Source organism: Emiliania huxleyi (genome assembly GCF_000372725.1).
Source record: "Emiliania huxleyi CCMP1516 chromosome Unknown EMIHUscaffold_12, whole genome shotgun sequence".
Lineage (NCBI taxonomy): Eukaryota > Haptophyta > Isochrysidales > Noelaerhabdaceae > Emiliania > Emiliania huxleyi.
This window is the reverse complement of record NW_005201392.1, coordinates 1,166,236-1,185,379: the sequence shown is the minus strand read 5'-3', so window position 1 is coordinate 1,185,379 and position 19,144 is coordinate 1,166,236. Positions and strand designations below refer to the sequence as shown.

The following is a 19,144-nucleotide window of genomic DNA, read 5'->3' as shown; positions in this document are numbered from 1 at the left end:
CTACGGCGGGTACGACGTGGGCGAGGACGGCGGCGAGGGCGCCTTGGTGGGCGGGTTCGGCGGCGGCGAGGGCGGCGGGCTTGGCGCCTTGGTGGGCGGGTACGGCGGCGGCGAGGGCGGCGGGCTTGGCGCCTTGGTGGGCGGGTACGGCGGCGGCGAGGGCGGCGGCGAGGGCGCCTTGGTGGGCGGGTAGGGCGGCGGCGAGGGCGGCGGCGAGGGCGCCTTGGTGGGCGGGTAGGGCGGCGGCGAGGGAGGCGGCGAGGGCGCCTTGGTGGGCGGGTAGGGCGGCGGGTAGGGCGGCGGCGAGGGCGCCTTGGCAGGCGGGTACGGCGGCGGCGAGGGCGGCGGCGAGGGCGCCTTGGTGGGCGGGTAGGGCGGCGGCGAGGGCGGCGGCGAGGGCGCCTTGGTGGGCGGGTACGGCGGCGGCGAGGGCGGCGGCGAGGGCGCCTTGGTGGGCGGGTACGGCGGCGGCGAGGGCGGCGGGCTTGGCGCCTTGGTGGGCGGGTAGGGAATTGGTGACGGAGGGGGTTTGGTGTCAAACGTTATCGTTCGGGCTTTGAGGTACGTGGCATCTGGATCCGTGAAGATGTCGGGGGAGGCTCCAAGTTGAAGTCTTCGGCGGCGTTCGGTGTAGGTGATGGTGCAGCTGGATCCGGAAAAGAGCAGGCACTGCTCAGCCTTTACTTCGAAACCGCAGATGCTCTCATCGGCGTTGCTCTGCGCGCAGCAAGTCCCGTCGTCGGCGGTTGTCACCTAAGAGCACGCGCATGGGTGTGACGGCTCCTGTCAATCTGACAGCGTGCCTCTCAATCTCGGCAGAAGATGCGGGGCGCGGGGGGGGGGGGGGGGGGGCCCCCCAACCTGTCCAAATTTGGGATGCCCGGTTGATCCCAAAACACCTCGGGATCCATGCCCTGGGACCCCCAGGGAGGGGGGGGCAGCGATGGCGACGGGGGCAAGCAGGGAGGATAGCTTTCTGAGAGTCGTCGCAGCTCAGCATGCTTCCGTGGCGTGTATGAAGCCACTCGCTCCGAGGTTGATGCATCGAGCATGGCTCGGAGATCCGATCTGAGGGCAGCCTCCTCGCTTGCGAGGAAGCGCGAGAAGGCAAAGTCGGTGGCATACGGCGAGGCGACCTCGTACTGCATGGCCTCTCCCTCGATCGCGCCTTCCGCCATCGCACTGGTTGTAAAGTGCCCTGCCTCAGGGTACTCGTCCACCATGCCAAAGCGCGGAGCCGTCGACGCAAAGCTCTGGCCGATGAGACCGTGTGGGAGGTCTCGCGCGGCTGCATCGCCTCTCGCGCTGAAGCTTACGTCCAGTCGGTGCTTTGGGCCAGAAATCCAGTCGTAGACATGATTGCCCCGCACGATCACCGTCCAGTTGCGCAGGCTGAAGTAGGCGCTCGACATGCTCACATCAATCGAGAACCCTAGGCACTCCCTCGACCCATGCTTGCCAAGCACGAAGGGCCGTGGGATGTCGGCTCGCAAAAAGCACGAGCCGTTGATTATTCCCCAGCCCCAGTTCTCTTCGTTCAGCTCGGATGCCCAGAAGGATGCGACAGCTCTCTTACCCCCGTCACCTAAGCGCGCCGACATGTGAGCCTCGGTGATGAAGGAGCCGTCGACCGTCAACCTGCCGCCGCGAAGCAGGAAGCGGGCGTCCTCAGTCTTTATATTGACTGCCAGTCCAGGCGCCGACAACATGCTGTAGTAGCGCCCGTCTTGCCCCCGAAAGTCTGCAGTGCCACCATGCGCAAAGTGGAGATGCGGGTCCTTGTTGACCACAGCGTCAACACAAGGGTCCTGCGCCGTTGCTGGTGCCGCCGACAGTAGCAGGGCAAAGCTGGCGGCCTGCACTGCGCGGCCACTGCCGCTCGGGCCACGACGCCCCCGCGTCATTGCATGCCAGCAGCACCGGCGCGATCTATTACAACTGTACGCAAACAAGTGCAACTACTACTTGAGCAGCGTCCGAACGCGCGCCAAAAACTCGGCGGTTAGTGATCTGTGATCTGTGATCTGTGAGGGTCCGCCCGCAGGCGCATTTTCATTCAGTGTATGTAGCTCTTACGAACATACCCGTAGGTGAACTGCTGACAGGGTTTGCGATGAGGAGCGATCCGAACGTGATTTTGTATACCGAGGCGGTGCCCGGTGCCGAACCTGTCGGACCTTAAGACAGCATTGTAGATCCCTGGGCGAGGGTGATGGCGTCCCCGTTCGGGAGGGGCTGTCTGGGGGGGTGCCCTCCCACCGTCACCTACCTCACCAGCGTCCCGGTGAGTACGGCGATCAGAGCTCCCCCGTAGAGAAGGGAACATAAAATGCGCAGCCGCACGAGAGTTTCTGAGATCAGCTTAGGTGAGTGGCAGACATTTCACAAAATGGGCGCCGCCAGGCGCCGCCCGCGCGCTGCGAGTGCGTGCCCACCATGGTTGGGCGCGCAGCGAGAAAATTTTGGATGAGGATGTCGACAGCCTTTTGTAATAGGAAAGTGGCCTCCCCTCGGCGCCATACCGCTTTTCGGCGCACAGCGGAGTTCTCGCAAGCCTGGCATGCTGCCTTCCCTACTACACTTTCAGAATGGAGGCAAAAACGCAGCGCAGGGCTCAGCTGTGCCCAGACCAAGTCGATTTGTACCAAAGTTGGTAGACAGTGCCAAAACCACGGAATCAAACATGGCTCTTAATTTCGCGCACCTGGTGTCCGTACTGCCGCATGGTGCGAGAAGGTCTCCGCTACGATGCTTTTCCTGTGTGCGTCAATGCAGCAACCCATCGAGCGCGTCACTAACACTATGACCTGACCCCTCTGATAACCGACGTCGCCAACGGCAAGCCTGCGTCCGTGTTGCATATGTTCTCCAGTCATGTTCGCATTGCGGTGGATTGCCAATTCGAGCCACTCGAGCAATCATGCACAATCAATGCGCCGAAGAGCTGAGACGCAGATTCTTTGGACTTTGCACCGGGTCAGCAGGCAGGCAGTGCAAGGTCAAGCAAGTGGTCGCGGCACTGGTCAAGTGGTCGCGCCAGACTGCATCAGACGTCAGACTGCGCCAGACTGCATCAGACTGCGCCAGACTGTTTCAGACTGTCTAGACCGTGAATTGAATAGTAGGCGAAGACTCTAAATCCAAAGAGGTAACGAACCAACCGGCTGACGAGCGGTCGGGCCCTTGTCTCACGCGAGGCCCCGGAGTCCTTCAGCGTCCATGCCCGAGGAAGACGAGTGGGTTCTGGACGATGGCGTACCGACCACGATTGCACCGCAGAGCCACCGTGCGCACGCCATTCTTGCCGGCTTCAAAATGTGACGCCCTCTAGAAGTCACGGGCGCAGAGCGCAACACCCGCGGAGAATGGCTGCGTAGCTCCCGCTTCCCGTAACTGACTGCGTGCGTGCGCACGCGCAGCAACTGGATGAGCATGTGCGACGCCGAGACGGGTAGCAAGTACTGGCAGGAGGAGGAGTGGGGCGACCTGATGGCCGAAAGGGAGATCCACATTCCCGCCTCCATCCTCCGCTGCCGTGCGGTGGCACGCGAGTTCCAGTTCTCATCGGTGCGGGGAGCCCGCAGTTTGCAGCTCGCGCGGCGCGGGCGCCTGATCGTGCCCCTCCCGGCCCTCTCAGGTGGAGTCGATGGACGACTTGCGGATCGAGCAGCGAATCTTCTTTCAGGCAAGCTCCTGCTGCCAAAGGGCAAACGCCGCCGCAGCACCTCGTCACATGGTCCCGCCCGCGCAGGAAAATTGCATGGAGGAATGGCGTTTCCACTTTGGGTTCGTCATTCCAAACTCGACCAACACCTGGCAACAAACCATCGAGGCGCCAGGATCCTAGGGCCGAGAGCTGATATGTGCGATCGGCAGCAGACTACCGAGACGGAGGGACGGCTGCCCCACCTCGGCCGGCCCGGGTGTTCCAGGTTTGCCATTGTTCCGCTAACACCTCACCGTGATATGGCTTGCCCCGATCAGGCTGCGGCGGAGGACAAAATGCTGCCCGCGGCCTTGCTGAACGGCAACGTGGTGGTCCAGACAGCGTTTTACGATGGCGCGCGCACACGGCGGTTTCGATGGGTGGACATCCAGCCGACGTCACGCTCACCCCCCCACGACTCGTCCTCTCAGGCGACTTACTCGTGTGCAAGTCCAAGTTGCGGGTGTGGTACGACAAGGCCTGAAATTACCCGGCCGCGGCGCCGGCGCGCCGGCCGGCAGCGCTCTCGCCGCGAGGCCATGCACGCCCTCTTAAGAGCTCCGCGCGCGATGTCGGATCCTATCCGGCCGCCTGTCCGTGTCGCCGGACCTGACCGACCAACCGCGCGCGAGAGACTAAGCGCGGTTGCTTTTTAATATCTTATATGGCGCGTGTACAGCCCCTGTCATGTGTGTCAACGACGGCCCGCACAGGCTAGTTCCAATTCACTCTGACACGCTAATCTTGAAAACGCGTCCAACGGAGCTCCGTGTTGCTCCCAGCGCCCTCCCCCGAGCTTCCTGCGGCCATGGCCGGTGCTACTAGTATGGGGGGCTACCTGGCTACCGCGAGAGCGACCCAACTCGTCGACATCGTCCGATGATGGTGCCTCAAAGTCAGCCTTCGGAGGCTATCGTGGGGTCGAGCCGGCAGTAGCCGCGACATGTGGTTCCACCACCCCTCGTAGGCTTTGCCTCTGCTCGCCACCGTTCCCATGCTGCCTAATGGGATGGAAAGGGAGGCTGGGCGAGCGTATAGAAGCGTGCTCGACCTCGACTTGGCAGCCTGCACGGCAGCGCTGGTAGGCGCGATGAGCGTCGTGCCACTTGACCCAAGACGGGTCGCAGGCGTCGTACCGAGCGTGTCGAGACCGTGTCCTGATGTGATCTGCACGGGTGAGTCACGTCGGCGTCAAAGGAGCGACGTGCGACCTGTCAGAGCTTGAATCTCCGATCTCAGCGGCGTCGAGTCGTCTCCGGCGCGCGACAAAGGTACATCCACAGGACGCGCAGAGGCAGCTGCGACCGGGGTGAGTGGACGGCGTCACACCGCGCCACCTGCTGTGTGACGCCGTCTACTCGGCGGGGTCGCAGCTGCCTCTGGAAGGCACCGAGATGTACCTTTTTCGCGCAATGGTCAAAATCAAGGTTTTGTAACGCGAGCTGTGCCACAGTGATCTGTGATCTGTGAGGGTCCGCCCGCAGGCGCATTTTGTATACCGAGGCGGTGCCCGGTGCCGAACCTGTCGGACCTTGAGACAGCGTTGTAGATCCCTGGGCGAGGGTGATGGAGGGGGCGGTCCGGCGGCGGAGCACCCACCTCCTCCCGGCGCGCCGGTAGGCAGGATGTCATCCCCCGTGATCCAGACTGCCCATGGGGTGACTGTCAGCGCTAAACCGTAACCCGCCGGGGGGCGGGCCGGATCCACGCGTTCCCAGACAGCCCCATGGAGGTAGGCCACTCGTCTAGCCAATCAGCCTTAAGCGAGCGGCCTGGCCGTTGGAATGGCCGGGTGGAGAGAGGGGCGGAGTCGGCTCGGAAGCGCGACTGCAGCCACGGGGACTGCCCGCCCACTCTCGTCGGGTTGAGGGGAGGACGACTGTCTCTGACGGCGGACCTCAGTTACGAGCCGCCCTCCCCTCGAGACGCGAGGCCAGTGCACTTGGGGCCAAGCCCCAGCGTACACCGTCCCACACGCCTCACGCGGCCTCTGGCTGGAGCGGGATCGCAAGCGAGTCCCCCAGGCCGGCGCGCGTCTTCCGAGAGAGGAGCCGGAGCGAGGGACCTCCTTAGTAAGCCGGCATGCAGGCGCATGCGCGGCCGTTCAGAAACTTTCCCAGCCGTTGGAATGGCTGCGCTCCCGCCCCTCACCGGGCCGCGAACGGGTAGTAGACGTTGGTGCCGAGGAGGGAGGAGTCGCCGAAGGACGGGTAGTCGTCGGTCATGCGGGGGGAGGAGGAGTCGGCGAGCAGCAGGGAGGAGAAATGCCTGAGAGGGTGGGGAGGGAGGCGTGAGGCGCGAGGTGAGGGGGCGCGGGGCGCGGGGCGCGGGGCGTGCGTGGGACGCGCGGCGTGAGGCGCAGGGCGTTGGGCGGGAGGGCGCGGGGCGCTCGAGGTTGGGGCAGGGTGTGTTTTGTGTGTCTGTATGTGTGTCTGTATGTGTGTCTGTATGTGTGTGTGTGTGTGTGTGTGTGTTTGTTTGTGCGAGGGCTAGGCGGGGCAGGGCAGGGCGGCGGCGAGCGGCGAGCGGCGTCGGCGAGATCGGCGATGAAGAGAGGCGATGGTGACGTACGGCGGCAGTGTTCACGGCAGCAGCGCCGGTGGCGGCCCCGCGCAGCGGTGGCGGCGCCCTGAGTGAGGCAGACTGCCCTGCACAGCCTGCTGGGCACGCTCCCGACGAGCGGCGCGCCATGCGGGCCCGCCGCGGGCGACGCGGGCGGCGAGCCGACACGCGTGTCGCCGGCGTAGACAGCACTGGCGAAGCGAGGCGGCTGGCGCCGGCCCCGGAGGCGGCTGCAGTAGGAGCAGCGAGGCAGAAGTCACTGTCCAAGGCGTACTGAGCAGGCTGCCATCGAGCAGCGCGCCATGCGGGCCTGCCGTCGGCGACGAGATTGGAGAGCCGACAGGCATCGAAGAGGTAGGTACTGAGGAGGGCCATCGCGCCCGAGGCGGTCCGCGCCGGCCCTGCAGGCCGTCTCAGAGAGCCTGGCGAGGCTGTACAGAATGCCAAGAGCATACTGGGCAGGCTGCCGTCGAGCGACGAGCCATGCTGGCTCGTCGCAAGCGATGAGGTCGAGGAGCCGATCGGAGCGTCGCAGAGGCTGCCGACCACTGCCGTTCGCCCTCGGGCCCAGGGGTGGAAGGCAAGCTTCCTGGCGTTTCTGGCGAGCGTCCAGACGTCGCAGAGCATCCGGCAGGCGCGCAGCGACCCAAATTTTTGCTCACCGCACGGCCGTGCGAGCTGTCGGTCGGTGGTGATGGTCGGCGGCGGCGCGCGCCGACCAACGCGGCTGCGGTGGGCGTCATGTGGCGGGCGTCGGAATGAGCATTGTGCGCCGAATTTCGGACGTCCTCCTTATCACAGTGAAATGGAACTAGCCTGAGCCACAGGGTGAGAGGCTGAGGGAGACATGGGGATGGGCACGTGCGACGCGAGTGGGGCGCGGAGAGCGCTGAGCGGCGCGAGTGCGCGCGGACTGGGGTGAAGCCAAGTCGAGGCGCTCTCTTGGCTTCCACACAAACTGCAGAGAGTAACTTTCAGGACGAGAACTCTCGAGCGGCTGGCAGCCCAATCTGAGCACACCGACAGGGGCTCCTGGGGACTGAAGTGCGCTGTTCCACGTGTGGAGCACGTGTCCTGAAAGGGTTAAGCAGAGTCGTACGGCGCTGGTGAGAGCGGAAGAGTGCTCGTACCCCGGGCGGCGAAGGTTGGCAGCGCGAGACCGCGGTTGAGAGCGAGCACCCGCACCTGTATCGTCAGCCACAGGCCTAGGAGCAGCGCCTGCTCGACCTGCGTCGGGGCCGCCGAGAGCCAGAGGGCGGTCGCGGCACCGCCGAGGAGGGCCGGCGCGGCGTAGATCTCGGCGTGCGAGTGCAGGATCCGCACGGGGCGGCGGAGGAGGACGTCGCGTGTCAGGCCGCCAAAGGTGGCGGTGAACATGCCACACAGCGCCGCGCCGCCGACGTGCGGGCTCCGAGGGCTGACGCTGCTCCCGACGTAGGCGCCGTTCGCCGCAAATGCGCCGAGCCCGACGGTGTCGGTCCAGAAGAGCCACTCGTCCTCAGTGGTCAAGCGCAACCGGCGGGCAACGGCCGGCCAGCAGAAAAAAGCGAGGCCGCTCACCATGGGCGCTAGTGCGGCCTCGTCCCACGCGGTGAGCCAGAAGACTGGTGTCCGCCCGAGCACAATGTCTCGAAAGGTGCCGCCTCCGAGCGCTGTGACGAAGCCGACGACAAGGCAGCCCATGAGATCCATTCCCTCCTCGCCCGCGGCAAGCGCGCCAGTCAATGCGAAGGAGGCGTCGCCGATGTAGTTGAAGAGCGCAACGGCAGCACGATCGGTGTCGTTAATGGCAGATAGCTGCTCTGGGCTCGTCAAGAGGAGAGTTAGCAGCAGCGGCAGCAGAAAGCACGCTGCAGCGGCGTGCCGGAGTGCGTGGCCTATCATCGGTGGGTTGGGGAGGTAACCAGTTTCGTTGTGAAGAGCTGGGGCGCGCCACCCAAGAGCCTAGGTAGGTGCGGATCGGCAAGAGCGCAATCGATCTTTTTGCCCTCTATCAGTGCCACCCTTTGCAGCCCTGTGATCTTGACAGCACCCCTCTCAGGCCTATGATCCTCAGCGCGCCCCCTCCAGGTCTGCTGATCCTCACAGACCCTGCCGTGGGTGCTTGATCCTGAGGCGCGCCCCCGCCGGTGCTGTGATCCTGAGAGGGATGTCTGTGATCCTGAGCCGCCCCTGCCCCAGCCTCGATGCGATCCAGTTCGGCAGCTATCTTGTCGCGCAGCGCATCGTCAAAAGGCAGCTAGCTTGTTGCAGGCGTCGCGCGCGTCCCGGAGGTCACGCAGGAGGCTCTCCATATATGTTGCAATAGCCCCCGGCTGGTTGGTTGCTGCAGTGCTCCCGTAAAACGTCTTGGCACCAGCTGAAGGCTTGCACGGCGCAGATCACATGGTTTCTGCACGGTATTCGGATTTTGCTATTTGCTCGTGTGGGGGGATATGCGTACGACCGGACAGGTCAGGCCCGGGCACGGTCCTGTCCTGGACACGTCTCGGGGAGGGGGGTGTCCGGGACACGTCCAGGCGCATCCAGTGTCATACCCCCCTGACACGGCTTGTCACCAGTGTGTAACCCTAATCCAAGCCCCCATCCTGATAGCTCCGACACTGTAACCCTAAACTTATCTCGCTTATTCACAGATGAGAAAGGGACGTACGTATGTTCTGATTACAACCCTAACCCTTATGCTAACTGTGTATGATAGACAAATGGCGGGCGGGATGCCAAAGGATCTCTTCTTTAAAGTATTACACGCACTCGAGGTGTGGACAGAGCAGATGATCTATGGCTTTGTGAATTGGGACGATTACTAGGCGGGCGAGAGACGGCCGATGCCCTAATCACTTGCGCACCGCCTTGCGCTTGCGGGTGAATTCGGGCCACTCCACAGGCTGATGAACCTCTGTCTCGAGCTCATGCATCTTGACCTCGAGGGCCCGAATGCGAGCGAGGGCGGTATCATATTTGTCATCGAAGTGCGTAGCGACCTTGGGGAAATCCACGTCCTCGCAAGTCTAATACCGGCCGAACGGGCGAGGACTCCGCCAAGAGGACGGTTTTCTACCGGCAAGTGTCAACCCTGAAGCCGGGTATGAAGAACACCAAGTCCGTTTCGGCAATCCACTCGTGTACAGTAGTTGGCATAGATAAACCGCAGTGTCACGCGACCCTTATACACACGGCGCCCCCCTGAGATTCGATTGAGATGCAGATGAGCTCGCAAGCTCGCGCGTGTAATTCGTCGATCGGCCGTCCTATTCACACATCTCATTGAGATTGTTATCTAAATTGCATGTTCACAGCAATTGTCTCCCCTTTTTTTTCACCACCTGAGATCCCGAATCTCAGTCCTGCAATTATGACCCCAACTGCCCTGCCCTGCCCTACCGTACTGCCCTGCCCGCACACTGCCGCACAACTGCCCTGCCCGATCCCCTACCTGCCCCGGGTGTGAAACCCACACTGCCCTGCCCTGCCCAAACCACACTGCCGAGGTGTGAATACCTGCCCCTCCCGAGGTCTCGGAGAAACTTGTGGACCGCGGATATGCCAGATTTGTCAATGGTACCGCGTCTGCGACGCGGGCGCCTTGCGAGCAGAGCCCTTAGGCCACCCTTTATATCTTGCGCGGTCAAAATGGTGGCCGATAGCCGAGGTAGCTCCGGCGGACGTGAGAGCACGGCCTGACGATCAAGCACGAGAGCGACGAACGGAGGCGCAGATAACTGGCGGTGAACTCACTGCTGGATACCTGCTGGAGCTGCGGAAGATGCAGTAGCACTGCCGCAGAGCACGCGCGGAGCGCGCCGCTGGAAAGCACACGCGCAGAGCGCGCCGCTGGGTAGGTGCGGAGCGCCACCACTTGAGATTGGGCCTGTGGGTGGGCCGAGTGGTTCCAGCGTGTGAGTCGAGTGGTTCCAGCGTGTGAGTCAAACTCTTAATAGAAATCGCATCTAGCCCTCCGCCTCCACAACCCTCAAAGTTTCCTTCGGGGCGCGCTCCGCGCCTCACTCCTTGAGCGCACGTCTCACATACACTCATAAAGTGTAGGCGCTGGCCCCTGCACATGTTCTGCAGCTTGGGCTACGCCACGATCGGCGAGATCTTTGTCGAGCAAAAAAGAAATATGCACAACGCCTCACAAGCAGATCCTAACTGTGTTGTACCTCGCGCACGCCAGCGCAAAGAGCTTCGATCCTCCGGGGTTGGCGTCCGGCAGCGCCGCCAGGGCGAACACGTAGCCCGGGGCGGAGAGGGTCTGCGTCGCCTCACGCCGCACGGGCACCGCGTCGCCGCCCCGCTCCTCCCGCGGCTGGTCCTCCCACTGCGACCTCGCCCACACACGCACGCTGCGATCCTGTGGGCCTCCCCCTGTCGCCAGGCCCCCGTCCGGCAGTGCGCACATGCAGCGCACCACGTCGGTATGCGCGTCAAGCGTCGCCAGGACTGCACTCCTCGCCACGTCGAGGATAGCCACCGCGCCGCCGTGCGCAGGGAGAGGAACCCGCAGGAGCGACGCGCCACTGCCGTGCGGCTCCACACCCTCCCCCGCACTCCCCCCTTCGTCGTGGAGGCAGGAGACGGCGAGCAAGCCTGCACTGAACACACCAACGTCATGTGTCACGTAGAGCACCGAAAAGAAGGGCTACGAAGACGGTGAGTACGGCTGAGCACAGCTGAACGCGTGTCTTCCTCGAGTGCAGGTTGGAATACACGGATCTGTATACCAGGGAGGAATCTCGAGTGGGAGATTTCACGAGCGATACCCGGGACGTCTGGATCGATCATGCATCTAGGAGAGCAGGCCAAGCTGCGCGGTGAGCGGCTCCACGCACGCGATCGTAGCAGCTGCGCCGCCGCCGAATCGCAGAGCGAGATGCTCCTCGCACCGCCAGACTGCGTCGTCGCCGCCGCCGCCTGTCCTAACCCAGACCCTGAGCGCTCCGTCCGCTGTTCCGCAGGCCAGTCCGTCGGCCGCTGGAGGTGCGCGCGGGAGACATCCGAACGCCGTGACGCGGGCGGCGCCGCCCGCAAGCCCCAGCACCGACACCGATGGCTGTACGGCTCCCGGGCTCTCGGCTCGCAGACTGGCAACGGTGACCGAGGCCGCGACTCGCTCAAACGCGGCCGCCTGCGCAGCTTGCGCGGCGAGCGCCTCTGCGCGCCGCCGCCGCTGCTCCTCGCCCTGCGGCACGAGCCGAAACGCGGCCGGGTCGAAGGGGCGAGCCTGGTGAAAGGCGACCGCCAGGCAGGGTCCAGACGAGGGCCCAGCGCCCGCCGCAGCGGCGGGCAGCGCGGCCATGCAGGCGGGTGCCGTGCCAGGCGGCGCCACGATGGTCCCGACACACTCGCCGGCCGCCCACAGCCTCACGCTGCCCTCCGACCCCGAGGCGAGGTCGGCGCCGCGGCTGCAGCCCCGCGGCAGCGCGACGAGGCACGTCACCGGCTCAGGCCGCCCGCCGAGGAGCGCCTGCGTCATGGGCGCACCAGAGCTGGCGTCGTGTGCGCACCAGAGCCGGCGTCAAGGGCGCGCGCGCGTGAATACGGCAGTGTACTCAGAGCGCCACACGCGGAGACGAGGGCTGCGAGCCCTGGAGTCAGCATCTAGGGGAGGGTGCGCTCGGCGAGGCGTGCACCGCCTCCTTGACCCGCCGGCCGTGCCTCCAGAGCGCGATGCGGCCGTTGTCGAGGCCGCTCGCAAGGGTGCCGTCCGCGAGGGTCGCGATCGCGTTGACGTACGCCTTGCCGAGTTCGTGGCCGAGGGTCATCGCGCACACGTCGAGGAGGGCGCCGCCCCGCGACCCGCGCCTCCTGCGCAGCGACTCCTCGATCTGATCCTGCGCGAGCCCGTGCACAAGAAAGCTGTACTTGACCGGCAGGCTCGACATCGGCGCGCCCACGCTCTCGGCGCGCTCGGAGGGCGGCAGCTGCAGCGCGGTGATCATGCCCTCCGCGGCAGCCATGGCGGCCGCCTCAGCGGCCGCACCAGCCGCCTCGGCTTCCGCAGGCGTCAGGTCCTCTGTGAAAGTTGTCGGCTCAGCTGGAGCGGCTGGAGCCTCGTCGGCGGCGCCCACGAGCATGATCGTCAGCGCGGTCTGCCCAGGCTTGAGAGCGAGAACCTCGCCGAGCACGCCGCTGTCTGGGAGAGCTCCCTTCCATGGAGCTTCTGGCGCTCGGGCGGAACGCCGCTCAACGCTTGCAGCGCCCGCTTGAGCTCTGCGACCGGCATCCCTCCACGGAGGCGGACGCCGGTGAAGCGCTGCTTTCCCCACTTGACGACGGCGGGCAGATCGTCCGGCATGCTTCACCCGATCAGCTTTTGCTCCCGCGATCGGGCGAGACTCCGCGATGGCCGTGTGGGGGGCCGAGCTCCCCGCCGGCCCTTCTCGCGCGGCTGCCACCGCCTCGCGAATGCCTCCCAGCTCCTACCGACCGCAACCTGCCCGAGCTCCCGCCGCCGCCGCACCCAGATGCTGAAGCCTCTCGGGTGGCCCAGGAGGCCCGAACCGCCTCGCGCTCCCCCGCAGCGCCCCGACCCCTCCCTGACCGCCCCCGAAAGCAGCGAAGCCCGCGCCCTGCGCGGCCACCCAACCGAATCTGACTCCGACCCCAGGGCCTAGGCGGCCCGCCATGAAATCTAGCCGCGCCCCACCCCCCACCCCACCACACGAGCGCGTACAGTAACCGTCGTGTTAGGTTCGAGCTGTGCGATGCACGACGCAAGCGTACCAGCGCAGCAGCTGCGCACAGCGCTCAGCGGCGCGCTCGGCGTCGTCTGGCAGCGAGCTGTCCAGGAGCCGAAGTCGAGGCGGCGTCGCGGCGAGAAGGCCCGCGACAGTATTGAAGCGGCGCTCGAGCGTCGGCATCGTCGCCGCGGCTGTGTAGAGTGTACGGCGGCTGCAGCGATTCCTGTCTGTTCTTCTTTCTACCTACCTACCCCTAGCGATTGACCATACCCCCCCACACCCGTCGAGCAGGCCGCCTCACCGCCCCCCCCACCCTTTTGGCCGTGACCTTACCATGTACCTTACCCGCGTAGGGGGTGCACAGCGTCCCAATCTAAAATCTGAGGATTCAGGATTGAGGCATCGCTTCAGTGAGGCCAAAGTGAGTTTATGGATGTGTGAGAACGGTACGGGACACGAGGAGTCACGCGGACCGACTCGTCGGTGACTCTGCTGCACGCCGTTTCAGAATTTTTCTCAGCGTGAGCGAGACGTGGAAGAGTGCCACCGTCGGGTAGGACGGGTCGGCCCGGAGCATCAGAGTAGCCGTCGTGGTCGCGGCGAGCAGCGCCGGCCACTCCGGCGCCGCGTCGGCAACATGGGAGCATGTCCACCGCCACTTCGCGGTCGCAGCGCTGTTTGTCGACCAAACGCCGCTATGTACCTTTTCGGGCAAACCATCGAGCTGCATGTCGATTTCGACTTGACGGCGGCATGGAGGCATCACGTCTCCATGCCGCCGTCAAGTCGGAGCCAGTCTGCGGCGATCACAGCGCTCAGAAAGGTACATAGCGAGCTATTCAGAGTCAAGCGATTGCGCGAAATCCCACACTGGTGGATTTTGGGGCGCTGTGCACCCCCTAAGTTACCCCGTAAAAAGGGGTCGAATCCTGGTCCCAACTCAGTACTCACCCTCCACACCCCGTTCCCCGTACGCCGCCCTTCTAACAAGCCTTCTTTCTCCTTCGTTGAGTCTGTGTACTGTGAGTCTCCGGCGCACAACCGCAGCGCGGCTCTCCGCTTGTTGTCGCATGGAAAAGATCGAATGCGAGGGCACCTCTCTCGCGCATGCGATTTCGAGAGCATCAACGCGCGCGCAGGAGGAGAGACGAGTCGCCGTACGAGAGGAATCGGTACTCGCGGCGGACGGCGTGCTCGTACACCTCGCGGGCGTTGTCGGCCCCGCCGAGGAGGGCCGAGACGAGCAGCATCAGCGTCGAGTCGGGCGCGTGGAAGTTGGTCACCATCCCGTCGCAGAGGGCGAACCGGTAGCCCGGCGCGATGCACAGCGAAGTCGCGCCGTAGAGGCGGCCGCCCGCCGCCTCGGCTAGCCCGTGCAGAGTCGTCAGCGCCTCGAGGCGGGACGGGGGCGGCGCGGCGGCGGACAAGTTGTATGCGTCCCACTGCCCGAGGCGGCCCAAATCGCCTACTCGCGCGGGCGAGGCGTGTGAGCAGAGCGGCGCTGCGCGCTGCGAGGCGCCGTCGAGTGTAGCGCCGCTGGGTTTGGGGTCGGGCGCGGCTCTGGCGGCGAGCCAGTAGGCGGACTCGAGCACGCGCACGCTCGTCGTCCCGACCGGCACGATCGGGCGGCCCTCCGCCGCGGACAGGGCGAGCGCGCCGAGCGCGTCCGCGCTGGTGGAGAAGGGCTCGGGGGCGTGAGGACGGCCGAGAGGCAGCCGAGATTGAGCCGAGCTATAGCCTGCACCTGATGGAGAAGGGCTCTGCGTGCATGTCGTGCCCCGCCAGGGTTGGCGCCGTCACCGGCTTGAAGGTTCCTGTGAGGTGGGGAGGGAAGGGGGGGGGGGGGGGTGGAAGAGCGAGCGGCGGGGCGTCCGCCGCCGCGTGCTCGGAAGGCACCGGCGCCGACATGCAGTGTCAGCGAGGAGCTGCACACGCCGCGCGCGCGCAACTCCTCGAGCAACGGCTCGGTGAAGTGCAGGCCGGCCGTCGGCGCGGCGACGGAGCCCGTCTGCTCGCTCTGTGCGTACACGGTCTGGTAGCTCTCCTCGTCCTGCGGCGTCGCCTCGCGCTGGAGGTACGGCGGCAGCGGCGTCTCTCCGAGCAAGCCGAGCAGCGACGAGAGCGGCAGCGATGAGAGCGGCAGCGACGAGAGCGGCGGCGACGGGGTGGCGGGGTGGCTGTCCGGAGGCAGCGACAGCCGCACGGCAGCCTCGACTCCGTCCCGCTCGCCCTGCTCGATCCAAGGGGCGAGGACCGCCTCCACCTCGAGATCGAGCGAGGCCGCGGCGCCCGGCGGCGCGACTGTGAGCCGCGCGCCGCTCACCTCGAGCGGCGCACGCACCTGCCATGGACATGTCGTGGACGTGTCGAGGAGAGGTCGCCTCGGCTACCTCTCGACACCTCTCGGCTACACCTCTCGGCTACACCTCTCGGCTACACCTCTCGGCTACACCTCTCGGCTACACCTCTCGGCTACACCTCTCGGCTACACCTCTCGGCTACACCTCTCGGCTACACCTCGGCTTCACCCCGGCTACACCTCGGCTTCTCTCTCGGCTACCTCTCGCGCCATGGCGCGCCACAGCTGCCCCGGCGCGGGGCTCGAGAGGGCGCCGCTCGGGTCGGCGTGCGAGAGCGGCGCGAGGAAGAGCACCTCGACGGCGCGGGCGGCGGCCTCCTCCGCGGGCGTGCCCCTCCCCGCTCCCGCACCGAGCAGCGAGGCGTGCACCCGCGCGGCAAAGACGCGCGACTGGTTGAAGACGAGGTGCGCGCCTGCGGGGCGTGCGGCCGGCACGCTGCGTCGTGGGCGTGCCGACGGGCCGGACGCCCTCGGGACTGGCGCGAGGAGAGGCGCGCCGCGTGGCAGCAGCGCCGGCAGGTCGGCGAACGCCAAGTCGACGGCACAACCGCCCGACGGAAGCAGGCCGCCGCCGCCCCCTCGGCCGGCCACCCGCCGCTCCGCGCCGCCGCGCACCTCGTCGGCGAGGCGCGGTGCGGCGGCACGCGCTGGCAGGTGCAGGAGGAGGCGCGAGGAGCCGCGCGGCTCTGCCGGGTGCGACGCGATGAGGGAGGCGGGCAGGGCGTACCTGGCGCCGGAGGTTGGGGGGGGGGGGAGGGGTGGGGGTTGGGGTGAGCGTGGCCAGGACTCGACCCGAGCGTGTCTGGCGGCTCGCACCGGAAGCGCTCCGTGGAGAGCTCGCCGATGCCGGGCGGCGGCGGCGGCGAAGTGCGGGGGGACTTACGCAGGCTCAGAGCTGCTGCCGCACAAAAGGGCGCTCGCAGAGCTGCTCGATCTCGGCGGCGAGCGCGAGGTCGTGGGCGGTGACGTCGCCGGTGGAGGTGGTGTAGGCGTGGAGCGTGAGCTGCACCCCGGCCTCGCAGCGGTGAATAGGAGGCGTGAATAGGAGGCGTGAATAGGAGGCGTGAATAGGAGGTGTGAATAGGCCTCGCAGCGGTGACTCGTGGTTGATTAGCAGTTCATATGAGCAGTTCATTTGCAGCTAGTTAGCAGTTGCCTCGCAGCGATGCTCGACGGCGCTGAGGGCGACGTGGTGGTCGAGCCGGTCGCCTGCAAAAAGGTGCCGAGAGGATGGTTCGTGGACGGGTCCTGCGGGGGGAAACGGCTCGTGGACGAGAGCCGGCCGCCGAGCTCCGCCGCCGCATCGAGCAAGTCGGCGGCCGCGCGGTGCGACGGCACGCGCACCTCGCGCACTAGCGCCCTCTGCGCGGACGGCCCGGGTCCGTCGCCGCGCTTGGGCAGCATCGCCCAGTGCTTGTTCGCGCGCAGGAAGGCGTCGACGGCGGCGGCGCTCGCGGGCGGGGTGCGCTCGTCGGCGCCTCCGACTGCACCGTCGCTCGCTCGGCGGGCGGCGGAGTCGGCGACGTTGCGGAGGAGGAGCGCGAGCGAGAGGGGCCCCACCCCGCCGGGCGACGTGACGACGAGGCCTTCGGACATGTCGGGGACACGTCCACGGTCACGTGCGAGACATGTCCCACAAGCGAGGCGGCGGCGAGGCCGGCGTGGCGGAAGGCCTCCAAGTCCTCCTGCGGGAGAGGTGGGAAAGGTGTGTGTGTGTGGGGGGGGGGAGTGGGAGAGGGGGGGGGGGGGGGCCCGTATTCTAAAGGGGGGCCTGAGCTGCTCTCCAGGCCGAACCGGGCAAGGCTACGCCGTTGACAGTAACGTACACCGATGTCGGGGGCTCATCTCGGCCACATCTCGGCTCGCCTCGGCTGCGTCTCCGCTGCGCGCTTTCCTCGGAGAGGAGGCGCTCGCCATCTCTCGGCTCCCTCTCGGCTCCCTCTCGGCTCCCTCTCGGCGATCTCTCGACCATCTCTCGGCCATCTCTCGGCCATCTCTCGGCTTCCTCGAGGTCGGAGAGGAGACGCTCGCCCGCGAAGGTGGTGCCGACGCTCACCACGGCTGCGCCATCCTTGACCCACGCGCCGCGCACCAGCCCAGGGTAGCCGGCGCACGAGACAATCACGTCGGCGGAGCGGCAGAGGGAGGCGAGGCCCTTGGTGCGGCTGTGCGCCACGCTCACCGTCGCGTCTGCGGCGAGGAGCGCCGCCGCGAGCGGGCTGCCGACGATGCGAGAGCGGCCGATGACGAGCGCGTGGCTTCCCGCGAGGGCGACGCCTCGCTGCTGCAGCAGCTGCAGCACGGCCTCGGGGGTGACCTGCTCGCAGGCAGACGTGTGAAGAGTCGCGCGGCACCGCCCCCCAACCCCCTCCCCCCCTCTGGAGTGACCGGCAGGCAGCCGCGCAGGCCCGGACGAGGGTCGCGGCTCGTGCGGCCGACGCAAGAGCCGCCATTGTACCTGCGGGGAGAGAGAAGGGGGGGGGGGGGTATGGGGAGACCACAGGAGCGGTTCGCTTACTCGGAGCGCGAGATGTGGGGAGGTATGGGGAGATCTGGGGAGATCTGAGCCGCTGTACTCGGAGCGCGAGACGAAGTGCGCGCCTGGAGGGCGGGGTCAGGGTGGGGTGGGGTGGGGGGGTCAGGGTTGGGGGGGCGGGGTCAGGGTGGGGGTGGGGGTCAGGGGGGGGGAGGCGCCAGGCGTGGGCGCTAGGTCTGGGCGAGGCTAAGGTCTGGGCGAGGCTAAGGTCTGGGCGAGGCTAGGTCGCGGCTAGGTCTCGCCGTCGACGTCCAGGTGGGGCGGCACCGCCCCGTAGGCAGCGACGGCGTCGACGTGGGCGGGGAGAGGCCACATCAGCTGGATGCCTGCGCGGGGGGGGGGGGGGCTTGGAGGAGGCCCCGGCGGAGGCGAGTCTTCGCATCGGAAGGGCTCGCCGTCGCAGCGGCGGGAAAGGGCGGCGAGGGCGGCGAGGAGGTCGGGCGTGGCGGTGGAGTACGGCAAGTCGAGCTCCTCGACGAGGACGCCGTGCTTCTCTCCGGCCGCCGCCTGTGTTGCGACGCTCCGCGGCGAGTGAGCGAGAGTGAGCCAGTCAGCTGCTCCACTAGCGAGAAGGCCCGCCTTGTTGAACCAGCTCTGGCCCGCCTGCCGCCAGGCGGGGAGATCTCGCCGAGATGTAGCCGAGATGTAGCCGAGATGTAGCCGAGATATGGCCGAGATATAGCCGAGATATAGCCCGCCTGGCGGCGGGCGGGAACGCGTCGTGGATGTGCGGAACGGTGGCTATATCTCGGCTATATCTCGGCTATATCTCGGCTATATCTCGCCGGTGCGATGGCCTCGCGCGAGGAAGCGCCAGCGCTGGTGTGCCCCTCGGCAAGCTCTCCTGCAGGGGCAGCTCCAGGAAGGTTCCGAGTTGGTTCCTTGCGACCCCCCCCCCCCTTCTCCGCCAGTGACGAGGCCGAGGCGAGGTAGGGTCTGGGACGTGTCTAGGAAGGCTCGCCGACAGTGACGAGGCCGAGGCGAGGGGGCTGGCCTCGCTCGCTGCGGACGGCGGCTGCCTTTGCAGCCACCTGAGCGCAGTGCGCAAGGAGGGGCCGGGGAGGGGTGAGCAGAGGCTGGCGGGGTGGCGGGGTGTGGCGGTGGCGGGTGGACCCTCCCAGCCACGCGCCCCCTCCACCCCGCGCGACACTGTGAGCATATGGTGGTGCTCCCGGGGGCCGTAGCCTTCGCCGCCGGAGTGGAGAAGGTCGGCGCGGTCGTGATCGTTGCCTCAAAGCACTCTTCCGCTTCTTGGAGAAGAGGTGGGCTTAGTCCAAGCCCCTGGAGCTTTTCCCATG

General features: G+C 66.6%; 6 protein-coding genes across 6 annotated transcripts in view; 1 reads left to right on the top strand and 5 right to left on the bottom strand.

Annotated features, from left to right (window-relative positions):
* Positions 1-1,904, bottom strand: part of EMIHUDRAFT_449052 (regulator of chromosome condensation) — a gene marked incomplete at its 5' end in the record, with an annotated part of 8,710 nt that extends 6,806 nt beyond the window's left edge. Inside the window, 2 exons of the mRNA XM_005790609.1 lie at positions 693-753; positions 1,026-1,904. Of these exons, the coding sequence (XP_005790666.1) occupies positions 693-753; positions 1,026-1,904 (940 nt within the window). The remainder of the gene's footprint in view (positions 1-692; positions 754-1,025) is intronic.
* Positions 1,905-3,279: 1,375 nt separating this feature from the next.
* Positions 3,280-3,835, top strand: EMIHUDRAFT_47431 (hypothetical protein; the record flags this gene model as incomplete). The annotated part of the gene is made up of 3 exons (XM_005790608.1): positions 3,280-3,317; positions 3,420-3,615; positions 3,752-3,835. Coding segments are annotated over 3 exons (318 nt in total), but the record flags the coding sequence as incomplete, so codon positions are not given.
* A 2,018-nt stretch (positions 3,836-5,853) lies between these two features.
* EMIHUDRAFT_98095 (hypothetical protein) lies at positions 5,854-8,152 on the bottom strand (the record flags this gene model as incomplete). The annotated part of the gene is made up of 3 exons (XM_005790607.1): positions 5,854-5,974; positions 6,931-6,995; positions 7,454-8,152. The coding sequence occupies 3 exons, from the start codon at positions 8,150-8,152 to the stop codon at positions 5,854-5,856; spliced, it is 885 nt and encodes a 294-aa protein (XP_005790664.1).
* A 2,251-nt stretch (positions 8,153-10,403) lies between these two features.
* On the bottom strand, positions 10,404-12,726 carry EMIHUDRAFT_449051 (hypothetical protein; the record flags this gene model as incomplete). The annotated part of the gene is made up of 4 exons (XM_005790606.1): positions 12,489-12,726; positions 11,902-12,417; positions 11,097-11,735; positions 10,404-10,910 (listed from the first exon to the last, which is right to left on the bottom strand). Exons 1-4 carry the CDS (start codon positions 12,564-12,566, stop codon positions 10,404-10,406), a joined length of 1,740 nt encoding a protein of 579 aa, XP_005790663.1. The 5' UTR covers positions 12,567-12,726.
* A 688-nt stretch (positions 12,727-13,414) lies between these two features.
* EMIHUDRAFT_200778 (hypothetical protein) lies at positions 13,415-13,714 on the bottom strand (the record flags this gene model as incomplete). Its single annotated transcript, XM_005790605.1, has 1 exon — positions 13,415-13,714. The coding sequence occupies one exon, from the start codon at positions 13,712-13,714 to the stop codon at positions 13,415-13,417; it is 300 nt and encodes a 99-aa protein (XP_005790662.1).
* Positions 13,715-17,354: 3,640 nt separating this feature from the next.
* On the bottom strand, positions 17,355-17,624 carry EMIHUDRAFT_56011 (tetrahydrofolate dehydrogenase/cyclohydrolase; the record flags this gene model as incomplete). The annotated part of the gene is made up of 1 exon (XM_005790604.1): positions 17,355-17,624. A coding segment is annotated over one exon (270 nt), but the record flags the coding sequence as incomplete, so codon positions are not given.
* Between the last annotated feature and the right edge of the window lie 1,520 nt (positions 17,625-19,144).